This window comes from Capricornis sumatraensis, chromosome 2 (genome assembly GCF_032405125.1).
Source record: "Capricornis sumatraensis isolate serow.1 chromosome 2, serow.2, whole genome shotgun sequence".
NCBI classification, from domain to species: Eukaryota; Metazoa; Chordata; class Mammalia; order Artiodactyla; family Bovidae; genus Capricornis; species Capricornis sumatraensis.
The window spans coordinates 122,844,898-122,872,056 of NC_091070.1; the positions used below are offsets into that span (position 1 = coordinate 122,844,898).

Here is a 27,159-nt window from a genome sequence, read left to right on the forward strand (position 1 = left end):
GTCGCTCAGTCGTGTATGACTCTTTGCGACCCCATGAATCGCAGCACGCCAGGCCTCCCTGTCCATCACCAAATGCTGGAGATCACTCAGATTCACGTCCATCGAGTCAGTGATGCCATCCAGCCATCTCATCCTCTGTCGTCCCCTTCTCCTCCTGCCCCCAATCCCTCCCAGAATCAGAGTCTTTTCCAATGAGTCAACTCTTCGCACGAGGTGGCCAAAGTACTGGAGTTTCAGCTTTAGCATCAGTCCTTCCAAAGAACACCCAGGACTGATCTCCTTTAGAATGGACTGGTTGGATCTCCTTGCAGTCCAAGGGACCCTCAAGAGTCTTTTCCAACACCACAGTTCAAAAGCATCAATTCTTCGATGCTCAGCCTTCTTCACAGTCCAACTCTCACATCCATACATGACCACAGGAAAAACCATAGCCTTGACTAGACGGACCTTAGTTGGCAAAGTAATGTCTCTGCTTTTGAATGTGCTATCTAGGTTGGTCATAACTTTTCTTCCAAGGAGTAAGCGTCTTTTAATGTTTCAGCTTTAGCATACAATAATAATTGTATAATTATTACACCACCTACTCTCATAGCTGTATCTTGGACTTCGTGATCATCCAGAACATTGCTTCTTTTGAAATCTTAGGCTTCACTATCCCATGGGCAGGCCCCAACTTCTTAAACTTCCAGCTCTTTTAGTTGTTTACTTTCACTCTAACCATTCTCTGATTGTATTAGATTCTGCTACTTTGACTCCTAGTTGTGAGATGTGTGGCAAGAAGTTTCATGTTTGTTTATTCAGTAAATATTTATTGAATACCTGACTGTTTTAGGGATATAATAGTAGACAAAATTGATCTGAACCCTGCCTTTATGAAACTTAAAGCTTTCTGAATGGTTACAGACATTAAGAAAGCATTAAACAAATATATAATTACAAACTGTGATAAGTACTATAAAGGAATGAATTAGGAGCCACAAGGAGAAAATAAGAAGAGGAGAGGACTTCCCTGGTGTTACAAGTGGATAGGAATCTGCCTGCCAATGCAGGTGACACAGGTTCAATCCCTGGTCCAGGAGAATTCCACATGCTGCAGAGTAGCTAAGCCTTCTGCACCACAACTGCTGAAGCCTGTGTGCCTGGAGCCTGTGCTCCGCAACAAGGGAAGCCACTGCGATGGGAAGCCCATGCCCTGCAACGATAAGTAGCCTCTGCTTGCTGCAACTAGAGAACGCTCACACACAGCAACGAAGACTCAGTGCAACCAAAAATAAATAAATTCTTTTTAAAAAGAGGAGGAAAGCACTTTAGACTGAATAGTGAATGAGGGGCTTTCCAATGTGACCTCAAAATGGAGACCTAAAAGACTGAAAGTCCCTTGCCATGCAAAGAGTTAGGGGAATAGTGTTTTCAGTTGTAGGAGCAGAATGTGTGAAAGCTTGAGGCAGGGATCAGCTTGATGAGTTAGAGTAATTGAAAGGTCTTTGTGACTGGAATTCACTGAGGCAGGTAGCCTGAAATGAGGTTGGCAAGTTAAACAGGGACCGGCTGAATCAAGGCCTTGCAAGTCATTTTTAAGAGTTTGATTTTATTCTGAGTGTTTCTGGAAATAGTTGAAAGGTTTTAAGATGGGATGATATGGTCTGTTTTATGTTTTAGAAAGATCATTCTGACTTTATCATGCAGAACAGATGGGAAGAGGCTGGAAGAGAAGCAGGAGAGCACTTAAGAGGGAACTTATTCATTGTTTAGAGCCAGTGCTGGCTTGGGTTATGATGGTGTGGCAAAAAGGCAAGGAGTACATTTGAGAAATGTGTTTCTTAATTGATTTTTTTCTTTTTAACTTTAAACATTAAAATAGATTTAAGGTTAGCCTTCTAAAGGCCATCTCACTTGCTTTCAGGTAACTTTCTTTGCGGGAGAGAAAGGAATGTAGTTACTGCTACCTGGGAGGATAGGGGATGAGGAGCAGAGGGAGGGGCTCAGGAATTTGTATGTTCTCCAGGTTATTACCTGCCTGGAGTAATTCACAGTATGCCCATTATTAGTGTTTCTCATCTTTCATGTGTGTAGAGAAGAAAAAAGGTTGAGAGTTTCTGCTCTACAGGATAAATTTCATGGCAATCTGAAGTTTTCCATAGCCTGGTTTCAGCCTGCCTATTCACACTCATCATACCATTCCCTTCCAACCGCTATGCATGCTGTATTCTATTGTTACGATTTTTAACTCATAATTTCCTTTTTTATTGAGCAGATAGACTAATATTTTAAGTCTCTGTTTCCGATAAAGCTTTCCCTGATTCCCTCAGGAGAACTTTGGTATTTTGTTTATATTCCCAGTATGCATTGCTTAAAGCAATTGTTTTATTAAATTTAAATGTTTTTATTGCATTGACTGCTTACCAAACTAGTCTTCTTGACAGAAGGGATTGATTTTTTTCTTTATGCCTCTTTTAAGAAAGCATTTGAATGTTCGAGTTACATTTCTGACTGTCTTTGTTTGAGTAGGCAAACACAGCTTACATTTCCTTCTGATAAGGCAAACTTTGGGATTTAGAAAATGTAGCGAGCAAGAAAATAGTTGAAGATGTCTTTCCCAGGTCTATTTTAATAGGTATTAATAATTAAAATATACTTTTAAAAATTGTGGTAAAGCAACCTTAGAAGTATATTCTTTCTTATCAGCCCCAATGTTGTTCAGTCACGTCCAACTCTCTGTGACCCTATGGACTGTAACCTGCCAGGCTCTTCTGTCCATGGGATTCTCCAGACAAGAATTCTGGAGTGGGTAGCCATTCCCTTCTCCAGGGGATCTTCCTGACCCAGGGATCGAACCCCAGTCTCCTGAATTGCAGGCAGATTCTTTACTGTCTGAGCCATCCAATTAGATCCTTGGAGTGGAGAAATCCATCAAGATAACCCAGAAGTTCTAGACACAGATAATTGGCCCAAAAGCTTGATATTTAATTAAAAGAAGGATTCCTGGTAGTGAAGGAAATAGAAGTTGATATAATGGAATTATTCTGGTTATTATAATTAACATGTCTATAGAATACCTGAGAATATTTAAGTTTTATTTGGAACCGTTGATGATCAAAAAATAGGTTAGAAGTGTTGTGAAACTTCACTGTAAAAAAAAAAAAACTTCACTGTAAATTCCTAGTCTACAAATTGATCTATTCTGTGATTCAGTTTATGTCTCCTGTCATTGTTTAGAGCCAGTGCTAGCTTGGGTTATGATAGTGGGGCAAAAAGGCAAGGAGTAGATAAAGGAAAAAAATAGTATAGCAGAAAAAAAAAGCAATTCCTATACCCATTGAGTATTATAATCTTTTACTGCTCTGATACATCTCTTGGAGTTTTTTCACTAGATTTGAAGAGAAAATTAGATAATGAACTCATTACAGTTAAAATAAAGTTCAAGTTAAAAAAAACAAACTTTGACATTCTTCCCTTTTAGTTTTCACTGGGAATCACTTATGAAGCCATTCTATAATTACCACGTGGAATTCATTACTTGCCGGAGTATAACAGAAAAAACTATCCTGGGAGTCAGCAAGTACAAACAACAAATCACAACATCAGCTTGTGTACCGCATATTGTTCTGTAACTATATACTTAGCTTTCTGGTGAAAGACTCTCATTTATGTCTTCCTTTCTTTTATAGGAATATACTTGTCCCAGATGTGAATCAGGTTTTATTGAAGAAGTGACAGATGATTCCAGGTATAGTACAAGCCCATGAATAAATCAAGCATTCTGTTATCAAAATTATGTTTTTTAGCATCAACTGAATGAATATAAAGAAATTTGTTTTATAACTTACACTCTTTGCTGAGAGAGAGAAGTAGCAGGGCAAAGAGGAAGAAAAATGGGAAAATTAGGAAAATATTGTGATAGTGCTAAGTCACTTTAGTTGTGTCCGACTTTGTGCAACCCCATAGACTGTAGCCCGCCAGGCTCCCCTGTCCCTGGGATTCTCCAGGCAAGAACACTGGAGTGGGTTGCCATTTCCTTCTCCAATGCATGAAAGTGAAAAGTGAAAGTGAAGTCGCTCAGTTGTGTCCGACTCTTCGCGACCCGATGGACTGCAGCCTACCAGACTCCTCTGTCCATGGGATTTTCCAGGCAAGAGTACTGGAGTGGGTTGCCATTGCCTACGATAGTAGGTGTCTTGAGATCTACTGTGGCATTCCTGGGAAACCTCTGTATCCCTATCAGAGTAAATTTGGTGAGTTTTCATATATTTTCTGAGACTTCGGGGTTTCTCTTGGACTATTGGTTGGTTTTTAGTGACTACTCTGTTGCCTGAAGGTAGATTGCTCTTATACCCATTTGGTGGGCTGGGGAGCAACTTCTGACAAAGATTACCTAGTAAGATAAACAGGCTGTTCTAGCCAGGGAAACTGAGTTGTGATTCCTGAGGAAGCCTTGGGTCCCTTGTGCTTATTAGGATTATTGTGGTCAAACATACCATCTTCCTACTGTAGTATTAGTGTGTTGGTAATGCTTGAAACTGGCTCTTGTTGCTCTTACTGATGGTATAAAACCTATAAAATGGCAAAGTTATTTCTGAAAATGCCAGTGTTACATATTCCTTCTTGGTTAATATGAGTAAAGCTATGAAAGTATAATAAAAAGTAGAATAGTGTTGATAGGAGGGCTTCTTTTAATATTGGAGTGACTTTGGGGGTTTTAATGGCAGTAAATAATTCCTTTACTGTTGCTGTTGGCAGAATATAAAGTTGAAGTTCCCCTTCCACAACCAGGAAAAACTACACATTTTACAGTATGTACAATTAGTTTAATTTTATTAATGATCAGTGATTATATGTATGATCTGATCTGGAGCTTCTGGGGCAACATATGGCATGAAGATCTAGTTTGCTACAAACACTTGATGTAATCTTGGTTTTAAATAACACAATACCAGCTCAATCTATAAGATTAGCATGATGGCAAAATTAGCAATTTTGTGTGGATGGCATGCTAACTTGGGATAGCTTTTTATTTGTGCTCTTATAATTGCATTATATACTTGTTTCAAGCAGGGTATGCTCAGCATGTGTTATAGAGCATGTTGTTTTTTGGGGGAGCATTTTTTTCAAAGGTTTTGAATACTAATCCTGGTTTCTTCAGCCATGAGGTTGGTGATTAACTACAAGATGAATCTTTTCTAGAAGAAAACTGAATTCTGTGGGTCCTGCTCTCACTTGACTTAATCTTTTATTTGTGCGTTTGTGAGTCAAAGGTTGTCTTATACAGGTGCTATTGGTAGCAGATATTCAAATACAAAGGTGATGTCTTTTGAAAGATCAGTGTTTTAAATAGTTGAAGAAATATTTGCTTAGAATCACCTTCTATAAAGTTTATGAACATTTGCTGATTTGAATACTTAGCAATTACAGTGTTAAGTAGTGGATGGTAAAAATTAATGAGAGCAAGTCCTTATGTGGACATTGGATAATGGGTTCCATTTGCTGTTAGACATTCATCTGGAGGAGCATCTTGTAAATTTTCTTAAGCTTTGTAACATTTCTCAGAAAAATGCAATTGTTTTTATTATCCCTTCTCTATGATTAGCCCTATCATTCTTTCTAAAAAAATTATTATTTTATTTTTGGCTGTGCTGGGCTCTGATGCTGGGAGGGATTGGGGGCAGGAGAAGAAGGGGACGACAGAGGGTGAGATGGCTGGATGGCATCACCGACTCGATGGACATGAATTTGAGTGAACTCTGGGAGTCGGTGATGGACAGGGAGGCCTGGCGTGCTGCGGTTCATGGGGTCACAAAGAGTTGGACACGACTGAGCGACTGAACTGAACTGAACTGTGCTGGGCCTGTGTTGCTGTGCATGGGCCTTTTACTAGGTGCTGCGAGCAGGGGCTACTCTCTTGTTGTGGTGCTCAGGCTTCTCATTGTGGTGGCTTCCCTTGTTGTGGACCAAGGGCACTATGGCCTATGGGCTTCAGTGGTTGTGGCACATGGGCTGTAGAGTGGGGCTCAGTAGTGGGCTCAGTAGTTGCAGCTCCCAGGCTCTCCAGCACGGGCTCAAGGGTTGTGGTGTACAGACTTGGTTGCCATGCTGCATGTGGGATCTTCCTGGATCGGGGATCGAACCTGTGTCTCCTGCATTGGCAAGTGGATTCCTTCACTGAGCCACCAAGGAACCCCAGCTCTGTCATTCTTACTATACAAAGGAATTTTAAGGAAAGGGAAGGCTGGGGGAGTTGCAGGGATGGAAGAACCCTAAAAGAAAGAGTTGATACCTTTAATTACCAAAGATAACCTGAATCCTTGAAGCTATCAATATATGGTAAAGGCAGTAAGAGCCCAGGAAGCCTGTCTAGGTGTGAGCAATAAAATGGATACACAGTGGTAATTTAATTATTTATCTAGCATAGAGGTACTGGTAATTTGGGGCTTGGTCTACATAGGAAGTGTTTTTTACAAGAGACATTTTAACCTTTGAAACAAATAACAGTTGTCAAATGGTTTCTAATCAGAGAATAAGGCTTGAGAATGATGCCATAGATAGAGAATGGCATTAGCTTTCGTTTTTTCACTTTTCAGTTCAGTTCAGTCGCTCAGTCGTGTCCGACTCTTTGCAACCCCATGAATCGCAGCACGCTAGGCCTCGCTGTTCATCACCATCTCCCGGAGTTCACTCAGACTCACGTCCATCGAGTCAATGATGCCATCCAGCCATCTCATCCTCGGTCGTCCCCTTCTCCTCCTGCCCCCAGTTCTCCCAGCATCAGAGTCTTTTCCAATGAGTCAACTCTTCGCATGAGGTGGCCAAAGTACTGGAGTTTCAGCTTTAGCATCATTCCTTCCAAAGAAATCCCAGGACTGATCTCCTTCAGAATGGACTGGCTTTATCTCCTTGCAGTCCAAGGGACTCTCAAGAGTCTTTTCCAACACCACAGTTCAAAAGCATCAGTTCTTCAGCGCTCAGCCTTCTTCACAGTCCAACTCTCACATCCATACATGACCACAGGAAAAACCATAGCCTTGACTAGACGGACCTTAGTTGGCAAATTAATGTCTCTGCTTTTGAATATACTATCTAGGTTGGTCATAACTTTTCTTCCAAGGAGTAAGCGTCTTTTAATTTCATGGCTGCAGTCACCATCTGCAGTGATTTTGGAGCCCCCCAAAATAAAGTCTGACACTGTTTCCCCATCTATTTGCCGTGAAGTGATGGGACCAGATGCCATGATCTTCGTTTTCTGAATGTTGAGCTTTAAGCCAACTTTTTCGCTCTCCTCTTTAACTTTCATTAAGATGCTTCTTAGCTCCTCTTTACTTTTGGTTCCAGACTAACCAGGGTGTGTGTGTTTTCTCAATGAGCTGAGTGCGGTGCCTGGATTGCTATTGTAATTCTGAAAATGAAAGCTGCTCTAGTAATTTGTGGACTTTATATCATTGGGGTGAGTGTGTGCATGCTTGTGTGCTAATGTGTGTACTTTTGTACCCTTGTATGTGTCTTAAAGTAAAAGTGATATCCAGCAATTCTTGTGGTTCTTTCCATCCCCTTTCTGTCAAAGTGTTTTAGCCAGTTTTCTCTCTTTTCAAATTTCATGGGGATGGTGGGATCTTTTTTCCTGGTCTTTGAGAGTTGGTTTACACATGCAATATTAATTCAGTAACATTTTCTTTTGAGTTATCAATGCAGGATATAGTAAAGCAGTGTTATGAAAAGTGCTGAGTGCTCTGTATAATGGCTGATACATAATAAATACATATATTTGTGGTATGAATAAAATACAGTCTTTACCCTCTGAATTTTATGTTTCTGAAAGAAGGGTAAGAAGTAGAAACAGATGAAACAAGTTCTAGATATGTATAATACAAGGTCAAATTTAGAATCAAAGTCAAGAGTGCAGAGGGCTGTGGAAGAGTCTTGTTTGGTGAGTTTAGTAAAGTCTTAATGGAGGATGGCTCTGAGGGGTGGGTAAGATAATCATCATCAGAAGAAGATATTTATTGAGCCCTTTTATAAGATGCTAAATATTGTACCAGACCCCTTGCATTACTAATTTTTAATCGTTTCTAGTAGTTTCAAATGTTGTGTGTTCATCTGATGGTTAGTGGTTTTTTAGTGAAATATTATTTGGAGAATCTACTTTTATTTTTTAGCTTCTGAGAATAAATATTTTTCTTCCTTTACTCAGATTTGAGTTGCATTGCTGGCTGTAGGTCCTCTTCCTTCTCTGTGATGGCCCCTCTCTCTAATTTTTTTCACTTGGTTTAGCCTTGATTTTGTAGTTTGTTATAATTTGTGTTAAATCTATTAATTTTCATAGATTAATCCACATGCAAGTTCTTCATAATTTCCTTTGTAGGTGTCACGTTGGGATGAGTTCTTTTTCCTTATTGGGATTTGTTCTCATTGTACCATTCTATATTTAGGTTCTGGGAGGGAAGCTTACTCCTGGGCATAGAAACTAGAATCACTTCTCATTGCTTTTTCTCTTCAGTTTTTTAGGTGGTGGCAGCAGCACATCAACACAGTTTTCAGAGGTAAGTTTCCCTTTGGCTCTATGGAGTCTTTAGGTAGTGGCCTCATGCTACATCAGTGACAGATTTTCACTTGCCAGTACAACAAAACCTCAGAATGTTTAAGGAAAATGTAGGCAAGAGTAGTCTTAGAAGGATTTGTGTTCAATAGTTGGGGCTTTGGCATGTTATTTTTAGTAAACCTTTGATTAGGTGGTGTTTCAGTTATTTTCTGCTTCTATATTGTGTATATAGTGTGAGAATGTAAAACTTGTGTGTGTTTTTTTTAATAACTGTTGCAGACTCTTAGTGGTGTGACAGTCAAGTAAAGAGCAGGGGATGAGTTATAATTGAAGTCGCATTGAGGCACAGTCTACAGTTTTACACAGAGGTACTGGTTTCTAGAGATTACCTTTTATGAATATGGTAATTTGGTATATGTATTGGAATTTGGGTGCCAGATTAAGTATAAGATATTTACTTGCCTTCCAGGTCTTGAGATAGAACCTATAGTTAATTTCCAGTTCTTTATATAATGTGGGTTCTCTTACTGCAAAGCACAAACTCTGGGGCATGTGGGCTTCAGTAGTTGTGACAGGTGGACTCAGTAGATGTGGCTCTCGGGCTCTGGAGCATGCACTTGGTAGTTGTGGTGCACAAGCTTAGTTGCCATGTGACATGTGGGATCTTTCTGAATCAGTGAGCGAACCCATTTCTCCTGCATTGGCAGGTGGATTCCTTACCCTGGAGCCACCAGGGGAGCCCTAAGGTTTAAGTGACATTAAGTACTTTTTGTTCATAAGCATTAAGAGACTATATCTCACAAGGGTAGACCCCCTCTGCCTATGGAAACCCTGGTTTGCTTTTGCTCCTACTGCCATATAGTTTGGTTAGCCCTAGAAAGCTAACAGATGCTAAAAGAAAAAAAAAACAATTAAATCCCATAATCGGAATTTCTTTGTATTTCAGGATCACATTAACCTTTTTTGGAAATAGTTCAAGTTTTGAGAACAAGCAAAACTTCTTAGTATTTATTTGTGTATAAATTAAAACTGTATTTGCAGGTGTGTCTGAAAACTGGTATTCAGTAAGAAGCCCATAAAACCCTAAGCTTCTCTCCTTTATCCTCTGAAAATTATTTTAAGACTTGGAGCTCTCAGGCTTTTTTTTTTTTGCCACACCATGCAGCTTGTAGGATCTTAGTTCCCAACCTAGTTTGTTCCTTAGTTCCTTGACCAGGGATTGAACCCGGGCCCCAGTAGTGAAAACACCAAGTCCTAACTACTGGGCCACTAGAGAATTCTCAGCTCCCCAGATTTTTTATGTTATTAGATATATAGTCAAGAAACTTAATGTTTGGGTAATAATCCTGTTTTATTAAGGGTATTTTCTTTTACTTATGGTCTGTGGTACTTCCCAATATCCGGTATTAAGCTTTTTACTTAACTCTGAACTGACTTGGTATGTGGGTTGGTTAGTGTGATTCAAGATAGATTGTCTTTAAACTCCCATTTTCTTGTTTTGATGGATGAAAAAACATTACTTAAAATTGATTCTGCTCACTAGGCCTGAAAGCCTTTCCAGTTTTAGTATGTTTTTTTCCTTGTGTGTGCTATTCCTGATAACACAGATTGTCACTTACTGGTTACATATGCAGAGGAAAAACTTCATCTGATTTTCCTTAAGTGTTAGTTCTCTTTTAGGAGATGGAAATACAAGTTTTATAGTTATGACTCACTAGGAGAAGATGTATTCAGAAGAAAAATAAATATATATATTTCGTCAGTTTCCTAACTTTAGTAATGCTAAATCTGACACTGCATGAGTTATCCTTCAGGTGTTGAAGTAATTTTGCCTAGTTATAGCCTGTGACATCATGTTCTTCAGGATTTGTAGCAAGGGTATGATTACACCCAGTTTTCCCTTGTCATCAAAGGGATTATTTCAGTTTTCTCCTTTTAAAATATTTTGCACTTATATAGAAAAAAACCTGTCTTTTAATATTGTAGAAGTTGTCAAGGATTAAAAAAATCAGCTAAGAAGTGTATGTTGAGTGCACTTCCAGTACTCTGCTAAAGTTGGAGCAAGAAACAAATGTTACAGTTGCCTTGAGTGCAAGGAACTTAATAATTTAGTTGGGGAGCAAGTGCAAACATATGAAACAAGTATGAATACAAGAAAGAATGTACAGAGGGTATAATAAACTTATTGTGGGGTGTATGTGACAGACAGTAGGAAGGACAGATTAGGTGTGCTGCAGTCTTTGAAAAGACTAAGATGTTTAGGAAAAGAGGTCAAATGACATAGTGATATGCCCAGATCCAGATGGCCTGAGTTTAAATCCTGGGTCTACTGCTTACTGACTATGTAAACTGGGCAAAATTACTTAGAATTTGTCAGTGCCTCTGTTTCCTCCTTTGTAAATTGGGGAAAATAATAATACCTACCTCAGAGGGTTGTTGTGAGGATTGAGTTGATACATGCCAGGTGTGTGGGCCAGTGTGCCTGCCGTATAGTGAGTGCTTAATAAATTTTAGCTGTTATTAATTCATGGAGAAGGTAAAACAAGGCTTCAAGTACTAGAGCCTTAAAGGGTAGGTGGAATTTAGATAAGCAAAGAGATGAGAAAACACAAACACTTTTCCTCTAGACAGTGTTCATAGGCTTTAAGTTAATAATTATACCCATATCCCTAGAAGAAAAGCCTAGAAAGAAAATTATGTTTGGAAACAAGAGTTGTTTTTCTTTTCTATATTTCAGTTGATAATTCCAGCAAATGCTTATGCTCAGTTTTGCTCTATTTTTCTTCAGAGTTGCTTGTACAATGAAGAGATTATTTCTTAATTAGTATTTATTAATGCTGGATTCTTAAAACACTAGATATATTAGAAGAGGCTTAGTCCAAGCATGTGTGTGTGTGTGTGTGTGTGTGTGTGTGTGTATATTTTTTTTTTTTTTTCCTGAATGAGATCTGGGATGGGGGAAACAGGAAGAGTAGATGAGGATAGAGAAGAGTTGCCAGTGAAATGGGAACTATGTTTGAGTAATGTGTGAGGGTTGGTGGAGAGTGAATTTAGAAATGTTGCTAACAGATTGTAGAGAGAGGGGACATAGCTATACTGAGGTCCCTGTTGATAATCTGGGGAATTGAGCCCATTGCTATCTGAGCATTTCATTGATTACTTGAAAGCTTCTGACCATGACCTGGTGCCAGTGAGACATCTGATCTGAAAGTCTCAGCTTTCCTGAGTATATCACTTCAGTGCAAGAGTGGCTATGGCTTCTGCTTCATAGTAGCAGAAAACAAGATAGATGGTTTTCTAGAAAAAGAACTCCCAGGTGTGCAAGAAGGCAAGGTACTCTGAGCAGCCTGATTTATATTTATTTAAATAAAAATTGTTTTGGTACATATGCAGCTATTCCACTATACATATTCCACTATTCTAAGAGCCCCCTTTCTTTATATATTTCCTTTCAGGTTTTGTCCTGAAGCATAGATACTGAAAGATACTATAACAACATTAAGAAGATTTTTAAAAAGTCTTCCATATTATCATTACCTTATTTTTTATCATCCTTTCCTTCCCTCCCTTTCTCATTTATTTCTTCCTTTCTCATACTTTCCATTTCTCACATTTATGCTTCATAACTGTTTTCAGATATAATCATATGTTGTGTTTCTGATTTTTAAAATTTACTCAGGATTATAACATAAATTTTTTTCTTATGTCTTCATAATTATAAGAGTTATATATTTTATGACTTCATATTCTTTCATGCATTCTCTATATTAAACTGTTATCCTGTATTAAAACGTGTCTGGCTATACATGATGGTTGATCATTGATCATACCTCTTCAGTTCATCTCAGAGTCTAGAACATGTTGAGAATTAAACCATAGATGCTAGGGAGATGGAAATAAAGATTTAACTTTTATTCAGTGAAATTGGAAACCACATTTGATCTATGGCCACATGGACATCCTAAGTCTGCACAGGATGCCCCTGCTGAGAATTAGAGGCAGCAGAGCAGGCACAAATACTCAGAACACTTCTTTAGCCTTTGTACAGAGTCCTTATACATGAACTCCATCAACTGGAGAAACGTGACTTAGCAGATGTTAGGTTTTTGCTACTTACCAATCAGAGCATCATTCCTCTGGTAGGAAAGAGTAATGAGGAATGAATAAAGAGGTTAGAAGTGGTCGTGAAAGCTCTTGAGTCTTCCATGCTCACCTTTGAGTTTAGTAATTGAAGTCTGTAGTTAGCAAGGATCTGGGACTAGTAACTCTGGCAGTTAGGCGAGGAGATGAGTAGTCTGGGAGGGCAATATTATGTCTACCTTCATAAAGTCTCTCTCCAGTACCAGCTATGCTCTTTTGTGTATGCTCCTGGGACCTGTGGAGAAGGCTCTGAAGTAATCAAGAACAACTTAAATTAAGCTGAGCTAAATAAAACTGTTGATATTCTATTGCTCTTGACCTACAAAGATGATAATTTTAAATGATTAAACCTAGTAAAAAAAAGTTAAAGATTTCAAATCTTTTACTTTCTTTTCCCAAGTAAGTCTTCCTTTTAGCTGTTTGCTTTTCTTCTCAGTCTCAGCCAGAGGGCTTGTACTCAAATGCCAGGTCGAGTTTGGATTCTTTGAGCAGCTGCACCCTGGATGTGATCTTAAAGGTTGAATTAATTCAACCAAATCTTTCATCTGTCTCACTTTTTAGTGTAAAGAGTTAAAAGAGCTCATTTCACAGTGCTGCCTACTTCACAGCCAGTCCATTTGGAAATATCAACTCCAGAACTCTTCAGCAGTTGTTCAAAGAATAACTGTGTTTCTCTAATTCAGTACTAAGTTCACACCAGTAATTCTGTTGCCAAGCAAAGAATGTAATGTAAACTCAATGGTAACTGAAGGAAGAAGAATGAAACAGAAAATAGTTTTGGTGTCAGCCTTGCCAGTTTTTTGTTCAGTGACTGCCAGCTGACCACATCTATAGTCTGTAAGCTTAAATTCATTTGGAAAAAGGTGCTTTTCATGAGATAATTTATGGCACAGTGTTTACATTTTAAGAGGTGGGTGGGTAGTGGACATCATATTTTTTCTTTGTGAATAGTATTTGAATGCTCTGTATTTTTATAAAATTTAGGAATTTTATATTTGATTGAAAACTTGTATCCAGGCTATGTAGAGACCTCTTAAAATGGAATAATGAGAAAACAACCCATTTTTAGAAAACTGCAAAAGATTTAAACAGTCTCCTTTACCAAAGAAGGTGTATAGACAGCAAAAGAAATCTCAACATTGTTAGTTGTTGTTTGTTGTTGTTGTTTAGTTGTGTCTGATTCTTTGTGACTGCATGGACTGCAGCATGCCAGGCTCCTCTGTCCCGCACTACCTCCTGGAGTTTGCTCAAATTCATGTCCACTGAATAGTTAGGAAAATGCCCATTAAAACCACAATGAGGGAATTCCTTGGCGGTCCAGTTGTTAGGACTCTCGATCTTCCACTGGAGAGGGCATGGTTCAATCCCTGGGTGGGAAACTCAGATCCTCATGCTGCGTGGTATGGCCAAAAACAAAAAAAACAACAACTCACCAGAGTGAGCTACTACATAGTTACCAGGATGGCTAAACTTTAAAAGACTGACGGTATTAACTTTTGGTAAGGCTGTGGAGCAACTGAAATTGATTGTAAAAATGGTCCAACCACTTTAGCAAACAGGCTTTTTTTCCCTTGGAAATATCAGCTATATGATTTAACCATTGTACTCCCCTAAGATATGTACATAATTGTGCATAGCAACTATTGTAATAATAAAAATTAGAAACATTCCAAGAGCCCATCAACAGGTGGATGGATAAACAAATTGTGGTATATCCACAGTATGGAAATACTACTCAGCAATATAAAGTATGTGGAATGTGACTCAACATAAACCCTTGATTCATGTAAAAATTAGAATGAATCTCAAAATAATTAAGCTGAGTGAAAGAATACATATAGTATGATTCCCTTTACATGAACTCCTACAAAGTATAAAATTCGAGAAAATGCAAATCACGGAGTGATCAGTGGCTGCTTGAGGGCAGGGAGGGGCAGGAGGAGGGGATTACCAAGATTCATTAGGAAACATTTGGAGGTGATGAAAATGTCCTGTATCTTGATTTAGTGCTTTCGTAAAATTGCTTGTGAACTGTTTTCAAAATTGGATTTCTTAAGTTCAGTTCAATTCAGTCGTTCAGTCGTGTCCGACTCTTTGCGACCCCGTGAATTGCAGCATGCCAGGCCTCCCTGTTCATCACCAACTGCAGGAGTTCACTCAGACTCATGTCCATCAAGTCCGTGATGCCATCCAGCCATCTCATCCTGGGTCGTCCCCTTCTCCTCCTGCCCCCAATCCCTCCCAGCATCAGAGTCTTTTCCAATGAGTCAGCTCTTCGCATGAGGTGGCCAAAGTGCTGGAGTTTCAGCTTTAGCATCATTCCTTCCAAAGAACACCCAGGGCTGATCTTCAGAATGGACTGGTTGGATCTCCTTGCAGTCCAAGGGACCCTCAAGAGTCTTCTCCAACACCACAGTTCAAAAGCATCAGTTCTTCGGCGCTCAGCCTTCTTCACAGTCCAACTCTCACATCCATGCATGACCACAGGAAAAACCATAGCCTTGACTAGACGGACCTTAGTCGGCAAAGTAATGTCTCTGCTTTTGAATATACTCTCTAGGTGGTCATAACTTTTCTTCCAAGGAGTAAGCGTCTTTTAATTTCATGGCTGCAGTCACCATCTGTAGTGATTTTGGAGCCCCCAAAATTAAAGTCTGACACTGTCTCCACTGTTTCCCCATCTATTTGCCATGAAGTGATGGGACCAGATGCCATGATCTTCGTTTTCTGAATGTTGAGCTTTAAGCCAACTTTTTCACTCTCCTCTTTCACTTTCATCAAGAGGCTTTTTAGCTTCTCTTCACTTTCTGCCATAAGGGTGGTGTCATCTGCATATCTGAGGTTATTGATATTTCTCCCGGCAATCTTGATTCCAGCTTGTGTTTCTTCCAGTCCAGCGTTTCTCATGATGTACTCTGCATAGAAGTTAAATAAGCAGGGTGACAATATACAGCCTTGACGTACTCCTTTTCCTATTTGGAACCAGTCTGTTGTTCCATGTCCAGTTCTAACTGTTTCTTAAGTTAGTAATTTTGAAATCGCCCTCAGCTGACTCATCTCTGTAGATCATAATGGTTTTTTTTTTTTCACCACTATCTAAGACTTTTTCATCACCCCTGGAAGAAACTCTATATTCATTAGTAGTCACTCCTTTTTCTCCCCAGTTCCCCCAACTCTAGGAAACCATCAGTTGGCTTTCTGTTTCTGTGGTTTTGCCTGTTTAGGACATTTGATATAAATGGAATGAATGATACAGTATGTGACCTTTGTGACTGACTCACTTAACATAATGTTTTCTGACATATCTATATTTTATAGCATGAATCAGTATTTAGTTCTTTTTTATGGCTGCATGATCTGCTGTATGGATATACTACAGTTTGTTTATCTGCTCATCACTTGATGGACATTTCCATTATTTACACTTAACCGTTTTGGATAACATTGCTGTGAATATCGGAGAAGGCAATGGCACCCCACTCCAGTACTCTTGCCTGGGAAATCCCATGGACGGAGGAGCCTGGTAGGCTGCAGTCCATCGGGTCGCTAAGAGTCGGACACAACTGAGCAATTTCACTTTCAGTTTTCACTTTCATGCATTGGAGAAGGAAATGGCAACCCACTCCAGTGTTCTTGCCTGGAGAATCCCAGGGACAGGGGAGCCTGGTGGGCTTCCATCTATGGGGTCACACAGACTCGGACACGACTGATGTGACTTAGCAGCAGCAGCAGCTGTGAATATGTATAATTTTTTTCTGCATGTATTTTCTGTGCTCTCAAGTATATAAGTAGGTGGGAAATTGCTGGGCCATATAGTAACTCTTTAACTTTTCAAAGAATTGACCATAATATTTGAGGTGCTCATATAATCATGGTTCAGTTCAGTTGCTCAGTCGTGTCCCACTCTTTCTGACCTCATGGACTGCAGCACGCCAAGCCACTCTGTCCATCACCAACTCCTGAAACTTGCTCAAGCTCAAGTCCATTGAGTTGGTGATGCCATCCAACCATCCCATCCTCTGTCATCCCCTTCTCTTCCTGCCTTCAGTCTTTCCCAGCATCAGGGTCTTTTCCAAGGAGTGAGTTCTTCACGTCAGGTGGCCAAAGTATTGGAGCCTCAACTTCAGCATCAGTCCTTCCAATGAATATTCAGGACTGATTTCCTTTATGATTGACTGGTTTGATCTTTTTGCTGTCCAAGGAACTCTCAAGAGTCTTCTCCAACACCACAGTTCAAAAGAATCATTTCTTCAGAGCTCAGCTTCCTTTATGGTCCCAACTCTCACATCCATACATGACTACTGGAAATACCATAGTTTGACTAGACAGACCTTTGTTGGCAAAGTAATGTCTCTGTTTTTTAATATGCTGTTTATGTCTAGATTGGTGATAGCTTTTCTTCCAAGGAGCAAGTGTCTCTTAATTTCATGGCTGCAGTCACCACCTGCAGTGATTTTGAAGCCCAAGAGAATAAAGTCTGTTATTGTTTCCATTGTTTCCCCATCTGTTTGCCATAAAGTTATGGGACTGGATGCATGCCGTGATGATAATTTTTTGAATGTTGAGTTTTAAGCTAGCTTATTCACTCTTATCTGTCAGTTTCATCAGGAGGCTCTTTCCTCTTCACTTTCTGCCGTAAGGGTGGTGTCAGATGCATATCTGAAGTTATTGATATTTCTCCCTGCAGTCTTGATTCAGGCTTGTGCTTCATCAAGCCTGGCATTTCACATGATGTACTCTGCATGTAAGTTAAATAAGCAAGGTGACAATATATACAGCCTTGACGTACTCCTTTCCTAATTTGGAACCAATCTGTTGTTCCATGTTCGGTTCTAACTGTTACTTCTTGACCTGCATACAGATTTCTCAGGAGGCAGATAAGGTGGTCTGGTATTCCCATCTCTTTAAGAATGTTCCACAGTTTGTTGTGATCCACACAGTCAAAGGCTTTGGCATAGTCAATAAAGCGGAAGTAGATATTTTTCAGGAATTTTCTTGCTTTTTCGATGATCCAAAAGATGTTGGCAATTTGATCTCTGGTTCCTCTGCCTTTCCTAAATCCAGCCTGAACATCTGGAAGTTCATGGTTCATGTACTGTTCAAGTCTTGGTTCAGGTCTTGCCTGGAGAATTTTCAGCATTACTTTGCTAGCACCTACTTGATAAGCTCTGTCTTGAAAAACTGAAAATGTTACTCTGCATTGGAAGTAAAAAGATGATGCTTCAAAAAATATGTGGGCTGAAATACTTACATGTTTTAATATAAAAAGATGGAGGGACTTCCCCAGTGGTCCAGTGACTAAGACTGTGCTCCCAGTGCGGGGGGCCTGAGTTGGATCCCTGGTCAGGGAACTAGATCCCACATGCAGCATCCATCCTCTCTTGGAGAATTTTGAGCATTACTTTCTAGCATGTGAGATGAGTGCAACTTCTGTAGTTTGAACATTCTTTAGCATTGCCTTTCTTTGGGATTGGAATGAAAACTGACCTTTTCCAGTCCTGTGGCCACTGAGTTTTCCAAATTTGCTGGCATATTGAGTACAGCACTTTCACAGCATCATCTTTTAGGACTTGAAATAGCTCAGCTGGAATTTCATCACCTCTACTAGCTTTGTTCATAGTGATACTTCCTAAAGCCCTCTTGACTTTGGACTCCAGGGTGTCTGGCTCTAGGTGAATGATCACACCATCATGGTTATCTGGGTCATTAACATCTTTTTTGTATAGTTCTTTGGTTAGCTTATAGCAAATTTTGCTAATTGTCCATATCATTTATTTTGCTGCACCAGGTCTTAGTTGCAACATGCGGCCACTCTTAGCTGCATGTTGGGATCTAGTTCCCTGACAAGGGAGCCAACTCAGGCCCCCTGTGTTGGGAGCACAGTCTTAGTCACTGGACCACCGGGGAAGTCACTCCATCTTTTTTATATTAAAACATGTAAGTATTTCAGCCCACATATTTTTTGAAACATCATCGTTTTACCTCCAATGCAGAGTTACATTTTCAGTTTTTCAAGATAGAGCTTGTCAAGGAGGCCGTTTCTGTGAATCTTTTGAATGTTTCACCAAAATTTTATAATGGTATTCTTGTGATAACCTATGTGAGAAAAGAATCTAAAATAAACTGAATATGTTTTTAACTTGTCTTGAATACCCAGTTTTGTTGTATGAACTGTTTTTTTCTCTTAGGCTTGTCTTAAGTCTGCTCAGAGGCAAATGACCTGAAGCTATTCTTATGCTTAGTGTTGATTTAGTATAAGTTTGTGTGCTGCTGCTGCTGCTAAGTCACTTCAGTCGTGTCCGACTCTATGTGACCCCATAGACGGCAGCCCACCAGGCTCCCCCATCCCTGGAATTCTCTAGGCAAGAACACTCTGGAGTGGGTTGCCATTTCCTTCTCCAATGCGTGAAAGTGAAGTCGCTCAGTTGTGTCCAACTCTTAGTGACCCCATGGACTGCAGCCCACCAGGCTCCTCCGTCCATGGGATTTTCCAGGCAAGAGTACTGAACTAGGGTGCCATCGCCTTCTCCGATAAATTTGTGTGGTGTGCTCTTTTTATCAGGTGCTATATGGTCAACATACAGTAATATCTTGGGACAAATACATTGACTACTACTGTCTGTCTGCACTAATTTGTGGTTTCCAAACAAGTAGAAAATGCCTTAAACTGATGTTGAAGCTGCTTCTAAGCTTGGGTTCCTTCAGAATTTTTAAAAATGTTAGATGCAATAATTCATGTGTAATTATCAATGCAGATTATTGATATTATGAGTTTGGTACTTAATTTTTCTTCTAATCAAAAATTTCAAATATTTATCCAAAGAAGACATATATATAGATGACCAATAGGCACATGAAAAGATGCTCAGCATTACTAATTATTACAGAAATGCAAATCAAAACCACAGTGGTAGCTATCAAACAAGTCTACAAATAATAAATGCTGAAAAGGGTGCAGAGAAAAGGGAACACTTCCACACTGTTGATGCGAATGTAAATCGGTGCAGCCACTTTAGAGAACAGTATGGAGATTCCTTAAAAAACTAACAATAGGGCTTCCCTGGTGGTCTAGGTGTTAAGAATCTGCCTTCCAGTGCAGGGGACATCGGTTTGATCCCTGGTCCAGGAAAATCCCACATGCTGTGGGCCAAGTAAGCCCATGCGCCACGACTACTAAGCCAGCCCTCTAGAACCTGTGAGCCACAACTACTGAGCCCATGCTTCATAACTACTGAAACCTGCTAACTCTAGAGCCTGTGCTCCTCAACAGGAGAAGCCTCCGTAATGACGAGCCCATGTACTACAAGCAACGAAGACCCAGCACAACCAAAAATAAATAATCTTTAAAAAAAAACCCAAGAAACTAAAAAATAGAATTACCATGTGATCCAGCAATCTCATTCTTGGGCATATATCTGGAAAAGACAAAAAGTCTAATTTGAAAAGATATATGCACTCCAAAAAAAAAAAGAAAAGATATATGCACTCCAGCGTTCACAGCAGCACTATTTACAGTAGCCAAGACACGTGAAGTCGCTCAGTCGTGTCCGACTCTTTGCGACCCCATAGACTGTAGCCTACCAGGCTCCTCTGTCCATGGAATTTTCCAGGCAATAGTACTGGAGTGGGTTGCCATTTCCTTCTCCAGGGGATCTTCCCAACCCAGGGCTCGAACCTGGGTTTCCCGCATTGTAGATAGACGCTTTACCGTCTGGGCCACCAGGGAAGCCAAGACATGAAAGCAACCTAAATGTCTACTGACAGATGAAAGGATAAAGAAGATGTGAGATACACACACACGTATACATATGCACGATGTAGAATATTACCCAGCCATTAAAAATAATAATGCCATTTGTACCAACATGGATGGACCTAGAAGTTTTCATACTAAGTGAAGTAAGTCAGGCAGAGAAAGACAAATATGCAGATGACACCACCGTTATGGCAGAAAGTGAAGAAGAACTAAAGAGCCTCTTGATGAAGGTGAAAGAGGAGAGTGAAAAAGTTGGCTTAAAGCTCAACATTCAGAAAACGAAGATCATGGCATCCAGTCCCATCACTTCATGGCAAATAGATGGGGAAACAGTGGAAACAGTGGCTGACTTTATTTTGGGGAGCTCCAAAATCACTGCAGATGGTGACTGCAGTCATGAAATTAAAAGATGCTTACTCCTTGGAAAAAAGTTATGACCAACCTAGACAGCATATTAAAAAGCAGAGACATTACTTTGCCAACAAAGGTCCGTCTCATCAGAGCTGTGATTTTTCCAGTGGTCATGTATGGATATGAGAGGACAGTATAATATAGATGGACTATAAAGAAAGCTGAGCGCCGAAGAATTGATGCTTTTGAACTGTGCTGTTGGAGAAGACTCTTGAGAGTCCCTTGAACTGCAAGGAAATCCAACCAGTCCATCGTAGGAAACCAGTCCTGAATATTCATTGGAAGGACTGATGTTGAAGCTGAAACTTGAACACTTTGGCCACCTGATGTGAAGAACTGACTCATTTGAAAAGACCCTGATGCTGGGAAAGATTGAAGGCAGAAGGAGAAGGGTACGACAGAGAACGAGATGATTGGATGACATTGCCAACTCAATGGACATGTGTTTGAGTAAACTCTGAGAGTTGGTAATGGACAGGGAGGCCTGGCGTGCTGGAGTGCATGGGGTCTCAAAGAGTCAGACACGACTGAGTGACTGAACTGAACTGCACTGAGAAGGCAGTGAGATAACATATTTAAAGTGCTGAAAGAAAAAAATGGCCATCTTGAAATTCTAAATCCAGTAAAACTGTCTTCAAGAATGAAGGAGAAATTAAGACATTCCCAGATAAACAATCAGAGAAGGTGATGGCACTCCACTCCAGTACTCTTGCCTGGAAAATCCCATGGACGGCGGAGCCTGGTAGACTGCAGTCTGTGGGGTTGTGAACAGTCGGACACAACTGAGTGACTTCACTTTCACTTTTCACTCTCATGCATTGGAGAAGGAAATGGCAACCCACTCCAGTGTTCTTGCCTGGAGAATCCCAGGGATGGGGGAGCCTGGTGAGCTGCCGTCTATGGGGTTGCACAGAGTCGGACACGACTGAAGCGACTTAGCAGCAGCAGCAGCAGCAGATAAACAATAGCTGAGGGAGTTCATTACTATATGCTTTATACCATCTATACAAGAAATGTGGAAGGGAGTCTTTCAGGCTTTCTATAGACCTGTTGAGTTTACTTTCTGCAGTAGGACAGAAAAATATACATTTAAAAAATCAACCTCCTATAGATTCTTATACACAGAAAACAAAAAGAGAAACTTCTAGGTGATATTAAGTGTTTTCTGTCTGGTAAAAACTATTTTTTAAAAAAGCCGTATTATCAAGTGTTCGCCAGAATTTGATACAGTGGAAACCCTTCAACACTCATGGTGGATATGTAAATTGGTTCAACCACTTTGGAAAACAATTTGGCATTAATATAGACCATATATAAAGTAGTATAGACCACTAACAGAAACTTCCTATCTATAGCAGAAAACATATATAAGAATGTTCGCACTGGCTGTTTGTAATGGCAAAAAACTGGAAACAGAATGTCCTTATGTTTATTGAGGGAAGAAAAGATTTTAAAAAGTGTGGCATAAAGTGTGTATGAAAATAAATGTATCAACATGTGGAGACAGAAAAGCAAGTGCTTTCATTAGGCACTTTCATATTAATTCATAAGGCACATTTTATTTATAAATGTGTATATTTGTGGTAAAACTATTTAAGCAATGGTAAAGAAAAAATTGAGGGTAGTGGTTATCCCTGGAGGTTGGAGGAGGGAGGGACATAGAGTTTCAGTGGTTTTGGTCATATGAGCTAAGAGATGGTTACATGACCATATGTTTTCTTTTTTAAAAAATTGTTTATTTTTACTTTTCTCGTTTGCGCTGGGCCTTCGTTGCTTTGTGCAGGCTTTGTCTAGTTGACGGAGAATTGGGGCTGCTTTTTGTTGCGGTGCACAGGCTTCTCATTGTGTTGGCTTTTCTTGTGGAGCACAGGCTCTAGGGCGTGCGGGCTTCAGTGGTTATGGCGCAGGGACCTTGTTGGTCCACAGCATGTGGGATCTTCTCACACCAGGGATGGAACCCATGTTCCCTGCATTGGCAGGTCGATTCTTATCTTCTCTGCCACTAGGGAAGTCCTGTTTTATTTTCTTACACCTTTTTTCTTGTGTTATTTTACATGTGTCAAATACCATATATTATAATAGGAAATGTTAAAGACAATATAAAACATAAAACATCCATACTGTGCTATTGTTGAAAAGAATGATATGCCTTTGTTCTGAGTTATTCATTGCAAGCCTTTTTTTCCTTTCATGGAATTTTTTTTTGAACTGCTGTATTCTAATCATTCCCAGAAAGTGATTGGGACATAGTACATGCTCAATAAGTATTTGTTGAATAAATGTATATGTTTGTTTATAAAACCTGGTGAATGTATGTACAGATAGATAATTAAAGATCTGGAATTCTAAAGCTCTACCAGTGAGAATAGGGGAGTGTCGCCATTGCTGTTCTGGCCCACCGTGAAAGCTGACATGCTGTCAGATGTCACAGACTGGGTGTTCCACTGCCCCACTTAACCACACCCTCAACCCCCCCCACCCCCATCACTTGGGGCAAGGGCTTTAGGGCATAATTTAAAAAGGAGGACCTGAATCCAAACAAAGACACAATCACAGCCTCTTATTGACTAAAAGGCTGGAAAGTGACCTAAATTTGTCTTACCATTTTTTGCACTGTATTTTAATATTTTGAAGTTTTATTTGGTTTCGTTTCATTTGGGTTTGTTTAGTTTTTGCAGTTGTTAATATAGGACCTATTTTGGGGAATGATTTCTTAGAGGTAAACTAAGTCTTTTCATAAACTAAGGTAGTCTTTTCATAAACTCTCTTTATATTTCTCTTTTAGTCATTGTGTGTATTCATCAGATAGTTCTGTCTCTGTGTCTTGTCGGTTTCTATTAGTGGAATGGTGCCTATGTTCTAGAACTATAGCAAACAACAACAACAAAGTCATAAAATATAAAGAGGAAAACAAAAGATAAAAATTTAACAATTCCCTCTCAAGAAAAACAACAACAACAACAACAAATCTGGAATTCTGCATACCAAATTAACCTCTAAGTAGTTCTTTGGAATTAGGGGTAGGGTTTGGTCACAGCTGAGAGAATGGAAGCTATATTGTACTTTGTATTTTTATAATTTATATTTATTGTATATTTTTAACTAAAAAGGGAGAAGGCATCTTTGAAAATAAAGCAGAAATTATAAACTGGAAAAATTAGCAAAAAATAACATTATCGACAAACCTAGACAAACCCCTTAACTTCAAGAATTGATGTGACAGATTACTGGAAGGTAGATTGAGAATCAGCTTAGCTTAATGTGCACCTGAGCTGCTAACCCTTCTCTGAGTATTTCTAAAGGAGGCTGTTGCTAGTATGGGTCTCTGGAAGAAAGATCAGTCTGGGGTGGAGGAGCTGTGAGGATTTTAGGATTTAAGGTCATGAACTGAGTAGTTTAATATTTTAGTAACATACAAAAATACAATAAATAATGAGGTTTTTTTAACGTGATTTAAAACTTTAAAATAACATGAAAAGACCAGGATGTGACCAGAGTTATGTACTTGGTTGGATGGAGTGAAGTAAGTTGTGTTCTGTGGAACTCTTGAAATATCTGATGCCCAAATAAATAAAATTTAAATTATTTTAGAGGTAACTTGGATTTTTTCCTCTTACTCTTTGTTTAATGATTCCTTGGCAAAAACCCAACAAACACTCTCCTTCCCCCTCGCCCCTAGACATGCCTGTCCCATGCCAATACACTTTTAGTAAAAAGTGTGTACAATAGAATGGCCTTATCAGACATTGTTGCATTGCTTTGGCACAGCTTTGACACAGCTTTCTCATGTACCTTCTATAAGTTAAGTATTTTATAGACATCTATCTTCACTTTGTAGTGTTGATGCCTTTTTTTCCCCCGCAAGTGTATACATCCATTTTATTTAATCTTAGGTTATTCTGTGGTAGACATGTGGATGTCATTGTTACAATACACAGGGTTATAATGTTGATCTAGATGATTGATTGTACTTAGGACAGAAGTTCATGATCAACCTTTGGTTCATGTTTTTAATTTTAGTGTGGGAAACTGGTCAGAGCCATGTGGCTATGAGCTCAGTATTAAGGTCTGGCCATTGGCTTCTTTCTGTATGAAGGGAATTATTTCTTGGTATACAAAATTTTCCCCCTGTGCATACACTTCAAAGACTTCGCTTTTTTCCTCCATGAAATTGGGAAGCATACATTTTTAAAATTTGAAACTGCTGAATTTTGAAGTCTTAAAAATTAATCCTCTCTTTTTTTCAGTATGTTTTCATCCTGTTTCCTCTGTCGCCTTTTCTTGAAACAAGTAACATGTTGTTTATTTCTGGTTTTTGCTAGTTCTGGGACCGTTTGGACCCCACGATGTTTTTCCAAGATTTTAGACCCTTTCTAAGTAGCAGTCTACTGGACCAAGATAACAGAGCCAATGAGAGGAGTCACCAAACTCACACTGACTTCTGGGGACCAAGTCGGCCTCCACGGCTGCCTATGACTCAGAGATACAGATCTCGAGGAAGTACTCGTCCTGAGAGATCCCCAGCTTTTGAAAGGTGAGTGCCAAGTTGTTATTTAAATTCTTTTTAAGGTTAGTTTCAGTGAAGGGCATATTGACATAATCTAATTGACATAATAAGATTTTCATACTTAGTATCTTGTGGACAAGATGAGAATATACATGCAGAATGAAAATGAAGCCAAACTGAATGTCTATATTCAACTAGTACCAGTTTGCCAATGATGATAAACTGAAGGATGATAAAACTAATGACATAGGTCTCTAGTTAACATTTTTATTAATATTTCAGATAAATATCTAGGTGATATGTTTATCAAAGTTTCAGAAGATACTGAAAGAGATAGTAGATATATTGGATGACATTAGGATTCAAAAAGACCTCAATAGATTGGAGTGATGGAGTTAATATGAAATTTAATAGGAATATAGAGTCTTGTGACTGCAAAAAGTTCACTCAACAAATACTTATTGAGTGTCTTTTATGTTGAGACACTTTACTGGATACTGGGGATATGATGGTGAGCAGAACAGATAGTAGTTCTTGATCTCATGGATACCATTTAGTAGGAATGATAAACACTAAATTTTTAAGTGTTTGCCATGTGCATAGGATTGTGCTTTGTGCTTTTTCTACTTATCTCATTTAATCCATGTAAAATGGCAGGTGGTGTTGCTGTTCTCATTTTGTTATTGTTCATTTGCTAAATCATGTTCAACTCATTGCAACCCCATGAACTATAGCATGCCAGGCTTCTCTGTCCTTCACTGTCTCCTGGAGTTTGCTCAAACTCAGGTCCATTGAGTCTGTAATGACATCCAACCATCTCATTCTCTGTCATCCCCTTCTCCTGCCCTCAGTCTTTCCCAGCATCAGGATCTTTCCCAGAGTTGGCTCTTTGTATCAGGTGGCCATGTATTGGAGCTTCAACTTCAGCATCAGTCCTTGCAGTGAATATTCAGGGTTGATTTCCTTTGGGATTGACTGGTTTGATGTCCTTGCTGTCCAAGGGACTCTCAAGAGTCTTCTCCAACACCACAATTCAAAAGCATCAATTCTTTGGCACTCAGCCTTCTTTATGGTCCAGTTCTCACATCCATACATGACTACTGGAAAAACAGTAGCTTTGACTATATAGACCTTTATCACCTAAGTGATGTCTTTGCTTTTTAATATGCTGTCTAGGTTTGTCATAACTTTTCTTCCAGGGAGCGTCTTTTAATTTCTTGGCTGCAGTCACCGTCCACAGTGATTTTGGAGCTCAAGAAAATAAAATCTGTCACTGAAGTGATGGGACCAGATGCCATGTTGAGTTTTAAGCCACCTTTTTTTGGCTTAAAGCCAGAAAAAGACAGTTTTTAAGCCAACTGTCCTCTTTCACCTTCATCAAGAGGCTCTTTAGTTCCTCTTCATTTTCTGCCATTAAGGTGGTATTATCTGCATATCTGAGTTTGTTGATATTTCTCCCAGCAATCTTGATTCCAGCTTGTGATTCATCCAGCTTAGCATTTCACATAATGTACTCTGCGTATAAGTTAAATAAGCATGATGACAGTACACAACCTGGATGTACTTCTTTCCCTATTTTTGAACCAATCTGTTTTTCCGTGTCTGGTTCTAACAATTACTTCTTGACCTGCATACAGGTTTCTCAGAAAATATGTAAGATGGTCTGGTATTCCAGTCTCTTTAAGAATTTTCCAGTTTGTTGTGATCCACACAATCAAAGGCTTTCACGTAGTCAATGAAGCAGAAGTAGATGTTTTTCTGAAATTCTTTTGCTGGAGTATAAAATTCTAAGAGAGAAAGAGCTGGGTCAAAGGATAT

The 27,159-nt window shown here is 39.4% G+C and overlaps 1 protein-coding gene across 1 annotated transcript in view; it reads left to right on the plus strand.

Moving 5' to 3' along the window:
- RNF115 (ring finger protein 115) overlaps window positions 1–27,159 on the plus strand; it is a 72,300-nt gene that overhangs the window by 17,933 nt on the left and 27,208 nt on the right. The window contains exons 2-4 of the mRNA XM_068964853.1: window positions 3,669–3,727; window positions 8,486–8,528; window positions 25,157–25,368. Coding sequence (XP_068820954.1) covers window positions 3,669–3,727; window positions 8,486–8,528; window positions 25,157–25,368 — 314 coding nt within the window. The remainder of the gene's footprint in view (window positions 1–3,668; window positions 3,728–8,485; window positions 8,529–25,156; window positions 25,369–27,159) is intronic.